The sequence below is a fragment of the Euleptes europaea genome, chromosome 18 (assembly GCF_029931775.1).
Source record: "Euleptes europaea isolate rEulEur1 chromosome 18, rEulEur1.hap1, whole genome shotgun sequence".
Lineage (NCBI taxonomy): Eukaryota > Metazoa > Chordata > Lepidosauria > Squamata > Sphaerodactylidae > Euleptes > Euleptes europaea.
In genome coordinates, this window is record NC_079329.1 from 4,314,647 (window position 1) to 4,327,079 (window position 12,433).

Below are 12,433 nucleotides of genomic sequence, written 5' to 3' on the forward strand. Positions count from 1 at the left end.
GGTATCCTCGTTTAGAAAGATTAAACTTCTCAACATTTTGCCCATCTTTAGTCTGGGCCATCTGATGATGATGATTGGTACCAAATATAACCTTTGCTCTGTTCCCCTCCCTTTAAAAAATGAATGGCTATTGGACCACAGTGCCTTGATCTGGATGGCCCAGGCTAGCTTGAACTCGTCAGATCTCAGAAGCTAAGCAGGGTCAGCACTGGTTAGTACTTGGATAGGAGATCACCAAGGAACACCGGGGTAATTATGCAGAGAAAGGCAATGCCAAACCACCTCTGTTAGTCTCTTGCGTTGGAAACCCCTACTGGGTTGCCACAAGTTAGTTGAGGCTTGACGGCACTTTACACACACTTTTAGTAAGACTACAATGTGTAATCTATAGTATATGCTTTCCAAACCCTTTCTTTCATATCCCACTTACTTTATCTTGATGACAGTCACGGTGGCACTGTAGAAAAGGCTCACGAGGAAGAGGATGATGAAAGTGGAAAGGAATGACGAGATGTTTAGGAGTCCTTCATCGTCATCCGGGTCTACAATCCCGTCAAGGTAAGCTTTGGATGATAAATGGAAATCAGTTTCTTTAGGAGTTCAGAAAGAAAAGGAAAGGTCTCAGTGTAGTCGACCTAAGGTATCATAGCAACGTCAAAAGCAAGGATTAAGTAGGAAATGGGGAAGATTCACTTTGATAGGCAGCAGAATTTTTTTTTTTTGGCATGCAGCAGCTGACTCTTGAGGAAGTCATGTGATAAGTAGAATTAGGGATGCACCAAGGCAAATAGAGGAAGAGCTGAATTTTTGAAGCTTTGTGTGTGTGTGTGTGTGTATGTGTATAATGCGCTGTCAAGTTGCAGCTGACTTATGGCAACCCAGTAGGGTTGGCAAGGCAAGAGCCTAACAAAGGTGGTTTGCCATTGTCTTCCTCTGCATAGCCCTGGGGCAGTTGCAGATGGTGGCATTTCGCTGTCTTCAAGTGGGAAGAGGAAAAAAAGATCCCACCCAAGACAGAAGGACATGCAGTTATTTCTGCCCAAGCAATGAATTATTACTTGGCTTGTTGGTAAGAAGTCCCACTGTTCTGCAACTGTACCAAGGGAGTTTATTGAAATTTCAATATATTACAGGGAATTAAAGCAATAGAGAGAAAGATGCTGCACAGGGCAGCAGAATGCTAAAACTGTCAATGGTTCAGTGCCCAGAACATTTGCCCGGGCAGTCTGGTGGTGGATTGGCACATATCTCACAGGCAAGTAACCCATGACTTAGCCCATGATAGATGTGCAAGTTCTTTATGAATTTTGTTTTGCAATTTCTGTCCTCTGAAGACAGTTTTCTCCATTTAACATTATGTACTGATAGCCACGCAGAGCCTTACTTGGCAACCATTGCTATTCTGGCTTAGATATTTTTTTTCAGATTTGTGAAGAATGAACTTCTTGCTGGAGTGGTATAGGATTCTTTCAACTTCTCACAATAGACCATGGCAATAAAGATTGTAATAGAGCTATAGCCTAGCACAATTTTGAGGGGCAGTGAGGATGTAATATGAGTAAATTTGCGGGCCAAACCATGTAATACTGGGGATCTATACCTGGGACCCCTGACATATCATTTAATTTGAAGAACACCTGTGAAGTGCAGGGAATATGGATGTGTGTATACGTACACAAAAATGTGTTTGTGGCTTCCTAGAGGCACCTGGTTGGCTGCTGTGTGAACAGACAGCTGGACTTGATGGGCCTTGGTCTGATCCAACAGGGCCTTTCTTATGTTCTTATGGATCTCTTAAAACTTATTCCACTGTTCCATTTCCCTGATAAAAATACCCCTCCTGGGCTGCTTAAAATCCCAGTAGGGAAAAAAGACTGGAAACCATAGCATTATTATTTGGGCATAGGTGGTTGTGTTAAATCCCACTTTCTCAGAGCTGTAGCCCCACTCTAAATCGCACCCCCCCATTGCTGTTTTTTGCAGCTACATTACAGAACTAGTGTTCCAGTCACAGATCCCTAATACGTATCACAGTCAGAGAGGAAGGCAATGTCTCCCCCTTCGTTGTGTAGGTTCTTTTATATATTTTATTTGACTTCATTTATACCCCTCCTTGTCCCCCAGTGTGGACCCAGAGTGGCTTACATCATTATTTTCTCTTCCGTTTTTTCCTCACAGCAACCCTGTGAGGTACGTAAAGTTGAGAGTGCTTGGCTGGCCCAAGCTCACCCAGCAAGTTTCTACAGCAGAGCAGGGATTTAATGTTGGGTCTCCTAGATCTAGGCTGGCTAGGCATGGCCCAGCCCAACCAAATGACTTTTACATCATATCTGGCCCTCGCAACAAATTAGTTCAACACCTCTGCTCTGGAGGATACTTATACCCTATTCTCTATGGACTTCAACATGCTGGCGTCTCATGTGTGATTATATTTGTGAAGGGAGAGAGAGAGTGGGGTGAACAGATGGGATTGGGTTAGGTGGAGTGTCGAGATGGGGATTCACTACGTTTGATCTAAATGGAGAATGATGCTGAGTTTGGAAGGGAAGGAAAAAGGCTAGGAGAACTTCATAAGTGAGACATGATGGTATAGGAATTAGCTCCTAGATGACCTAAAGTAGCTGCATTTCAGAATCCCTTCCATCTTTTCTGTGATTCTATGAATGACCGGCCTTCTCCATAGGGATGATGGATAATTTGATGTGGCATGAGAGAATAAAAGACACAGAAGAAGAAGAAGGAGTTGGTTTTTATATGCCTATTTTTCGGTGGGAGGTTTTTGGGGTGGAGCCTGAGGAGGGCGGTGTTTGGGGAGGGGAGGGAGGGGAGGGACTTCAGTGCAATAGAGTCCAATGGCCAAAGTGGCCATTTTCTCCAGGGGAACTGCTCTCTATCGGCTGGAGATCAGCTATAATAGCGGGAAATCTGAAGCTTGTACCTGGAGGTTGGCAACCCTGTTTATGAGGAAGCATGTTTAGTTGGTATCTTCTTCTTTTTGAGTGGGAAATAATTGTATGGATAACATACCTCGCCTTTTCCATGGATATATGTGAACCGAACTGAGGGCAACTATTGTGCAGAAAATAGACAGCTGTAAATATTTACTTGTGTTCATGGTGTGTTGATGTGAAAAGAACTTGCTCTCGCTAGACACCCTGGTGATAACTTCTAGAGTGTTTCTGATTCTCAGGGATTGGCCTCTTAATTTGCTATGTGTAAAGGGTGTAATGATGGTACACACGTTCCTCTACTCATATCAAATTAGCAAGACATCTACATTTTATATGAACCTTTAAATAGGGTAGTAAAGAAATGCCTTTCATGATCCAAGTCCCTGCATCTTCAGATTTGTTCCTTAGGATGAAGGAGCATGAGAAAATAGCCTCATCCCAGAATTAAATATGCTACCATTTTGAACAATAACTATTATGATGTGTATGTGGAACATGAGAAAGTGGGAGAATAGGAGGTCGAGGAGAATGCACAAGAGCAAAGGCCAAGAACAAGGAAGAAGCAGTGAAAGATTAGATGTTGAGTACAAAGTCAATAGCTGCAGTGTAAACATGTACACTGTTACAATGTGCTACCATGGAGCACCTGCAAACATATATGTTTAAATTGAGTCCAGTTTTAAGCTTTTATTTGTATGTTTTAATGTTGATGTGTTTATATGTATCTTTATGATTTATTGCATCCATTGTTGAAAGTCACCCTGAGCCCGGCAGTGATGAGGAGGGCAGGGTATAAGATTGATTTATTAATTATTAGTTATTAATAATAATAATGCCTTAGCAGTTGAGAGCATTTTCCCCAGGGCCTGTTATGTGGGCCCTACTTTCTTTGAATTTCATTACCCTGTCTTCTTGTTGCTGTTGTGTGGTTTTGTGGTATGCCTCTTGCATTTAAAGATCTTTTATCCCCCCCTGTGGCTTTTAAAATCAAATAGTGGCCCTTATCGCAGATGAATGCATGAAGCTGCCTTATACTGAATCAGACCGTTGGTCCGTCAAGATCAGTGTTGCCTATTGTGACTGGCAGCGGCTCTCCAGGGTCTCAGGTGGAGGTCTTTCGCATCACCTACCATCTGATGCTTTTAGCTGCAGGTGCCAGGGATTGAACTCGGTACCTTCTGCATGCCAAGTGGACCATGTACCACTGAGCCACAGCCCTTTTTCAGGGAGGCATGGTTCAATTATTTATCAATCCACGTATCTGTATCTTGTTAATGTTGATATTAGGAATTGCTTATAGAATTTTTAGCATTGATGCTTAATTTAGCATGTTTTTAATTGTATTGATACAAAGAGTATTGTGGGACTTCTTTTTTTTTAAAACACCTACTGGCTGAATGTGTGGTGCATGCACACCTTAACAAAAACCAGAAACAAAAAGAATGTTTTTAGCATCCCTTGAAAATCCAGGAATAGTTAGAAACTCGATGTCAGCAAGATTGGCAAAGGAGCGTTATTCCCCTCTGAATTTCAGTGGAGTTGAGTGCCTCTTCAACTGAGAGATAATATACAACCTTACAGCACGCCAGACAGTCTCCCTTTGGCTTGAAAAACATAGTTTATTGCAAACTGGATTCTGCCTCGAATAGGTGAATGACTTGACATTTAAGACCTCTGTTTTGAGACACCCCACATCACCCCTCCTTTCCATTACAGAGCCCGTAAGGAGATAAGAGGAGGCGCAACTAGAGAAAGATGCTGGTGGAAACAGGGGGACGGAAGATAATGAACAGAAATGGCAACAATGGTTAGTAGCAAGTGTTGGTGGTATCGGACAGCACGAGGGAGACGTTGACAAGGGTGGGTTTACCCGTGTTCTTGTCTATGGTCTTCTGAGTTGTCTGGAGGGGGAGCGCCTCGTGTCCCACCACGCAAGTGTAAATGGCTCCGTAACTCCAGTCCTGCTCTCTGACGTTCAACGTGCTGTAGGTAAAGTACAGCTCGGGGGTCCTGGATTCCTGGATGGGCTTGCTGGTGAAGTACTCTGAATCGGCTACCGGCTCATCGTTGCGCATCCATTTCACGAAGAAGTCGTTGGGAAAGTAGCCTTTCAGTAGGCAAGTGAGGGTCGCCGTTTCCTTCAAAGCCAGCTGTTCCGAGGGTGGGGGGAGGACGTAGACCGCGGGAGCGCGGTAAGTACTCCCTGGATGGTGGAAAGGAGAAAGGGTTATTGTCGAAGGCTTTCACGGTCAGAGTTCATTGGTTCTTGTAGGTTATCCGGGCTGTGTGACCGTGGTCTTGGTATTTTCTTTCCTGATGTTTCGCCAGCAGCTGTGGCAGGCATCTTCAGAGGAGTAACACGGAAGGACAGTGTCTCTCAGTGTCAAGTGTGTAGGAAGAGTAATATATAGTCAGAAAGGGGTTGGGTTTGAGCTGAGTCATTGTCCTGCAAAAAGTATCAAAGGTAATGTGCAGGAAATTTTTTGCAGGACAATGACTCAGCTCAAACCCAACCCCTTTCTGACTATATATTACTCTTCCTACACACTTGACACTGAGAGACACTGTCCTTCAGTGTTACTCCTCTGAAGATGCCTGCCACAGCTGCTGGCGAAACGTCAGGAAAGAAAATACCAAGACCACGCTCACACAGCCCGGATAACCTACAAGAACCAGAGAAAGGGTTAGTCAGCAAAATGGACTAAATTAGAATTTTAATGTTGTTTTACATAAAGGCAATACAGGATGATTCAGTGGGCATTTCATAGCCATTCTGGCTACTCTGGAGAGTACCAAGCTGAGAGATCCAGTGAACGTGATGCCACCACTGTGGACAAAGACAGGAGGAGTGTCAGGAATACCATGCAGACGGTGAAAAAACAAGCAAAAAAGGGGAGGCGGGAACGAAGATGAATAGTCACAAATGCGTATTCCTTGAATTTTTGACAGAATTCTTACCCATAGCTAGACCTAATGTTCTGACGATTAGCATGTTTTGAGAATGGCTGTAGGACATAAAGTAGCACAGTATGGACTGATTTCATATTGCGGACTGGCAAATTAACCAGCATAACCGAATCGTAGTTTCGATATAATGGCCTTCTAGCCAACTAGCAATCGGCTTTTACTGAATACTTCGATGGCTATCACTCTCTCGCAGAGAATTTTCACAGAGTCAGTTTGAAAGCTCATTGGCATCGCTGGTAATATTGCTTGATATCTAGGCTGGTAATTTTAAGGGTGGAAAGTGGTCAGGTAAGAGCTGTGCTGGGAGTAGGTATGCTGTTTTCTCCATGGGGTGTAGCTAGGGTTGCCAGGTCCCTCTTCGCAACCGGCGGGTTTTTTTTTGGGTTGGAGCCTGAGAAGGGCAGGGTTTACACAGGGGAGGGACTTCAATGTCATAGAGTCCAATGGCCATAGTGGCCATTTTGTTCCAGGTGAACTAATCTCTATCGGCTGGAGATTCGTTGTAATAGCAGGAGATCTCCAGCTAGTACCTGGAGGTTGGCAACCCTAGGTGTAGCTGCCTGTCCTCTTGTGAGTGGTGTGTTAGATTTGAGTCTTATAGCATCAGCACTTTTTAAACTTCAGATGCCTTATCCAGCCGTCCATACATATTATGATGGCACACTCCTTTATTTCATGACTGGTATGTTGTTATTATGTTTATGATTTATGTATCTTGCTGTTATGTTTATGTATTTATGGATCTTTCTTGTAGCATTTCACAATTATGCAGATGCATTTTAGCAATATATTCTGTTCTCCAGTACCTGGAGGTTGGCAACCCTATGATAGCATACGGGCCTGCCTAAACCTCCCGGACAGGACCTGGCAACCCGCTATGCAGGCACTTGACTACTGTCCTTTACACCTAGGTGCAGCTGCCTGTCCTCTTGTGAGTGGTGTGTTAGATTCGAGTCTTGTAGCATCTGAGAGACCAACAAGATTTTGGTGTGTGTGTGTGTGTAAGCTTTGGAGAGTCAAATCTCCCTTCATCAGCTTTGATTCTCGAAAGCTTATTTCCTCAAAATCTTGTTGGTCTCTGAGGTGGATTTGAATCTGACGCTTCTACTGCAGACCAACACGGCTACCCTCTGAAACTATCTTCACTGGTGTGTGTTTGCATGAATGTGTGAGAGAAAATCTGAGTAGGGCCCCAATAATCTGCTGCCTGTTTAGGACTGCCAGTCATCTGGAAGACCCCATAGTTAATGGCTGTTGGGCTGCCTTTAGTTTGGTGAGCCATGCATTGTGTGGGCTTTGATAAAACACTGAATGGCTTGGGACCAGGGTGCCAGAAGGAGTGCCAACTCAGATATGATCCTGCTTGTCCCTGAGGTCATCTTTAGGTGCCTCCTCCTTCTGATATTAGGCTGTAGTGACTAAAATGGCGAGTTCTTTTGGGGCAACCTTCTATAGGCCTAGGCTGGGGAGAGTGGGGTAGAAATTTAAATAAATAAGTAAATAAATATGGAATTTTCTTCTCAGCACAGCTCAAAGGGCACCAAATTAATTTTTTTGGGGTGCCAAGTTAAGATGCTTTTCTTGTCCACACAAATTTGCAGACTAGTTTGTTCTATTGCTGCTTCTTACTGGTGCTTAGTTGTTTGGGTTTTTTCCTTTTCTTTTGTATGATATTGTATGTATTGTTTAAATTCACATTATCTGCAGTTGTTGTGAGCTTCCTTGAAGGTATTTGAGGGTAGAAATATTTCAAAGGCAAGTAAATCAATGCCCATGCAGAGTATGCCAGGCCGAGAGATCTGATGAAGCTAATACAAAGTGGAGTCATTTTTTTTTTTTTGTAATGTAAAAGAGAGACCTACCTTGAAGCTTCTTCAGGGCTCTCGTTTCAGCTGTGGGAAGAAGGGAAGGAATAGCAACTTTGCACTTAAAGGTCTCCCCGCTGTTCCATTCGTCTGGGCACACAGTTGTAGTTGCATCTACAAATACCAGCTCTCTGTTTTCTTGCGGTGTAGCCTGTCCAATTCTGGTCTCCAGCTCTGTGTTGTCACGTTCTCGTGTCCAGACAACATCCAGTTCTTTAATATCGTGATCGTAGGGAATATTGGAGATTCTGCAGGTCAGCGTGGCTGACTTGGTCAGGTAAATATCTGTAAAGGATGGGGGGATGGTCGCCACGTGGATCTTCGCATCAGGAACAATACCTAAGAAGTGAAGAAGAAGAGTTGGTTTTTATATGCTGACTTTCTCTACCACTTAAGGCAGAATCAAATAGGCTTACAATCACATTCCCTTTCCCTCCCCACAACAGATGCCCTGTGAGGCAGGTGGGGCTGAGAGAGCTCTTATCAGAGCTGTGACTAGCCCTAAGTCACCCAGCTGGCTCTGTTTGATTAAGGAGAATCAAACCGGCTTACAATCTCCTTCCCTTCCACAACAGATACCTTGTGACATGGGTGAGGCTGAGAGAGCTCTAAGAGAATGGCGACTAGCTCAAGGTCACCCAGCAGGCTTCATGTGTAGGAGTGGGGAAACCAACCCGATTCACCAGATTAGAGTCCACCGCTCATGTGGAGGAGTGGGGAATCAAACCTGGTTCTCCGGATTAGAGTCCATCACTCCTAACCACTACATCATGCTTAGGAGGTAAACATTTGAACTGTTCTTACTGAAGACCTGTTTTCACCTGATTTGGTAGGGACTCTGGAGTTCTGGATGTAACTGGGTGGAACTTTTCAACTTACCGAGGTCACAGACAAGGGGCCTGCTGATATTCTTGGTGCTGGTGAAGTTCTCGCTGCGCACTTCGCAAGAGAATTTCTTGTCGGAGACCCAGTCCCTCTTATCGACCTCGAGCTCGCTGACGATGCTGTAGCCACCACGACCCATCACGGCTGGCCCAGTGGTGGTGAAACCAGAGCCGAGCACATGCCCATTCTTCCACCACTGGACTGTAGCGCTAGCAGTGTGCAAATTAGTAGCCATGCAGACGATGGAGGCATTTGGGTTAGAATTCTCAAAATCTTCTAGGCGTGGTGCTCGGATGATCATCTCAGGCTCCAGACAGGAAGCTTAAGGAGGAAGGACAACAGCAAAAGCAAGGGAACTTTACTACAGATGAATCTGACTGTAGCAAGTGAAAGTACATTTATGTGGAGGGATTTACAGATATCCAGGAATCTTTTCTCAGAGTAACCCCAATTGCATTCACACATATCTGTGATTAGGGGTTAGGCTTCCATAACAGAAGGCTAAGCTTCCAGCCAGACTTAAATTTCATGTTCCTCTTTCTTTCTTAAAAAAATTAATCACTGTTGATGAAACTAAAGCTTAGGTCTGAGCTGGACTTTGGTCACCGTTCATTATGTTAAGACAAGAGAGTGATGTACCGATTTTGGAACTGGCTGGTTATTACAGAGTTGGATGGAATGTGTAAGCATTAATTCTTTCTGGAAGCTTTTACCCATGCAAATTCATGCCATGATTGTCTTTGAAAACTGCCTTGTGGTTTCCAGGCAGAATGGTAAAGGTAAAGGTCTCCTGTGCAAGCACCAGGTCATTCCTGACCCATGGGTTGATGTCACATCCTGACGTTTACTAGGCAGACTTTGTTTTATGGGGTGGTTTGCCATTGCCTTCCCCAGTCATCTATGCTTTACCCCCAGCAGGCTGGTTACTCGTTTTACTGACCTTGGAAGGATGGAAGGCCAAGTCAACCTTGAGCCAGCTACCTGAAACCGACTTCTGTCGGGATTGAAAGGTCATGAACAGAGCTTGGACTGCAGTACTGCAGCTTACCACTCTGCACCACGGGGCAGAAAGGTGGGCTATATTTAATTCAATAATGAAAATACTACATTGTTTAATCAGAATGTGCTGTTGTGGCAGCCTTAGATGCTATTTTCTGAAATGGTTTCATAAGAACATAAGAAAAGCCCTGCTGGATCAGACCAAGGCCCATCAAGTCTGTTCACACAGTGGCCAACCAGATGTGTCGTTTCATGGTGTTGTGGTTCATGGGGAGATGTTGCTCTTGGAACAAGAGAAGCCAAATCAGTTTACTTACTCGGACGAATGACTTGTGCCACTCCAGTTCCATTGGCGTTATTAGCCCTGCAGTAGAATGGCTGAAAATTCCACCAGTCATTGGCCGAGATGGCCACTTGAGAGCTGGCAGTGAAGGTCCCCATGGGGTTGAAAACAGATGGGAACTGCTTGATGTAACTTCCATTGATGCTGACATTCTGATCGTCCCAGCTGAAACTGACCACGGGAGGCACGACGTCCTTGGCTAAGCATCCGATGGTGATGAGTCCACTGTTGGGGATGCTCTCAGAGGGTAAAATGAGAGGGAAAAGAGAAGGTGCACTTGGAGGAACTGTGGGAGAAGAAAAAAGAAAACACAAGGATGGAGAGTTAAGAAGAAGAAGAAGAGTTGGTTTTTATATGCCGACTTTCTCTACCACTTAAAGGAGACTCAAGCCAGCTTACAATCACCTTCCCTTCCCCTCCCCACAACAGACACCCTGTGATGTAGGTGGGGCTGAGAGAGCTCTTAATAGAACTGTAACTTGCCCAAGGTCACCCAGCTGGCTTTGTGTGTAGGAGTGGGGAAACAAATCCAGTTCACCAGATTAGCCTCCGCCACTCATGTGGAGGAGTGGGGAATCAAACCTGATTCTTCAGATCAGACTCCACCGCTCCAAACCACCGCTCTTAACCACTACTCCATGCTGGTTAAGTGTTAAGTGTTCAGTCTTTATTGATTAGCCAAAAGAAAGTGAACTGTTGTCTAGCTGCAAAAGGAAGACATAATTATCCATCATGCACATCTGGGTTTTTTTCTGATCAAATGAGACTGGCTGATGTTTTGGTTCTTGGTGCCATCTTCAAGTACTTGAAAGGCTGTCATATAGAGGATGGTGCCAAGTTGTTTTCTGTTTCCCCAGAAGGTCAGACCAGAAATGAAATCAAAAGAGTTTCCATCTAGACATTATGAAGAATTTTCTAACAGTTAGAGCGGTTCTGCAGTGGAACAGGCTTCCTTGGGAGGTGGTGAGCTCTCCTTCCCTGGAGGTTTTTAACCAGAGGCTAGATGGCCAACTGTCAGCAATGCTGATTCTATGACCTTAGGCAGTTCATGAGAGGGAGGGCATCTTGGCCATCTTCTGGGCATGGAGTAGGGGAGGAGGTAGTTGTGAATTCCCTGCATTGTGCAGGAGGTTGGACTAGATGACCCTGGTGATCCCTTCCAACTCTATGATTCTATGATCATAGAGTCTAGAATCATAGAGTTGGAAGGGATCACCAGGGTCATCTAGTCCAACTCCCTGCACAATGCAGGAAATGCACAACTACCTTCCCCCCAGTGACTCCTACTCCATGTCCAGAAGATGGCCGAGATGCCCTCCCTCTCATGATCTGCCTAAGGTCATTGAACCAGCATTACTGACAGATGGCCATCTAGCCTCTGCTTGAAAACCTCCAGGGAAGGACAGCTCACCACCTCCACTGAGGAACCGCTCTAACTGTTAGAAAGCTCTTCCTAGGTGAGGAGACCTAATTGTTCCCTGAGCCCTCCCAAATCTGCAAAGACCTGAGAGCCGGTGGGTGCATTGCCCCCTTTGAAGTTCTCATTTAACTCACCTATCCACCCCCCCAAAAGCAACCGTTTACTGTCCATTTCATTTTTAAGTAAAGAAATGTTTCTGGTTGAGAAAGAACCCGACGGTTAATACCCCCCTCCCCTGAAATGATCGTGCTTCGGATTCCACCCATGTGATCTACCCAACTCTGTCCACCTCAGATTCTCTCTCCCCAAGGAAGGGATTTTCAAGTCTACTCACATCCTTATTATGCTGAAGTTTTTCTGAAATCCCCCTCCCAAATTTGGCTAATGTGACTGGGAGGATGAGAGGGGCCTTAAAGGGAGTGTGTTCTTTATTTAAGGAAGCCATTCATTGTAAATAGGTAAATGCTCTTGAACATGACATTGTCAATTTCGAACAACAACAAGACCCTGTACTTACTCATCTTAACTGCTTTTGACACTTTCTATTTTCATATGGGGCAGAGTTATCAGGAACTGAGATATAGGGATGACACTTAAAAAATCACTGCTTTATCATTCAGTTTTGATACCTCATGTGTGTAGCCCCCACTAAATGAGCCAGGGGTTTAGATCATGAGTAGGTAGCTGGGATAAGGAGGAGGAAGAGCCCCGTCTTTCACTGGTAACTTTGAAAGCTTCCCAGATCGGTAGTACTTTGCAATTTATTCTAGCTATAGCTGAGGAATGGCGGGCAGCCAAAGTCTCTCTAAAGCTGAAGACTCAGTTGGAGAAGAGTAGGATGCCTGGGTACCATGCTTTCCCTAGTCTTGGTTTGCTCCTTGGCAGCCCAGGTATCACAACCATACATTTTAAACTGCTAGCGATTTGAAAGGGAATCCTTGCCCCATGTTTTCCAAGCCCTAGCTAGGAGCCAAACAATTATTCTAAAGCCGAGCGCCACTTT

The 12,433-nt window shown here is 44.7% G+C and overlaps 1 gene segment (V, D, J or C); it reads right to left on the reverse strand.

Annotated features, from left to right (window-relative positions):
• Positions 1-426: 426 nt before the first annotated feature.
• Positions 427-11,951, reverse strand: LOC130489885 (immunoglobulin heavy constant mu-like). The segment is given in 6 exon segments: positions 427-590; positions 4,822-5,154; positions 7,781-8,122; positions 8,663-8,989; positions 9,985-10,296; positions 11,948-11,951. Coding segments are annotated over 6 exon segments (1,482 nt in total).
• Positions 11,952-12,433: the final 482 nt, after the last annotated feature.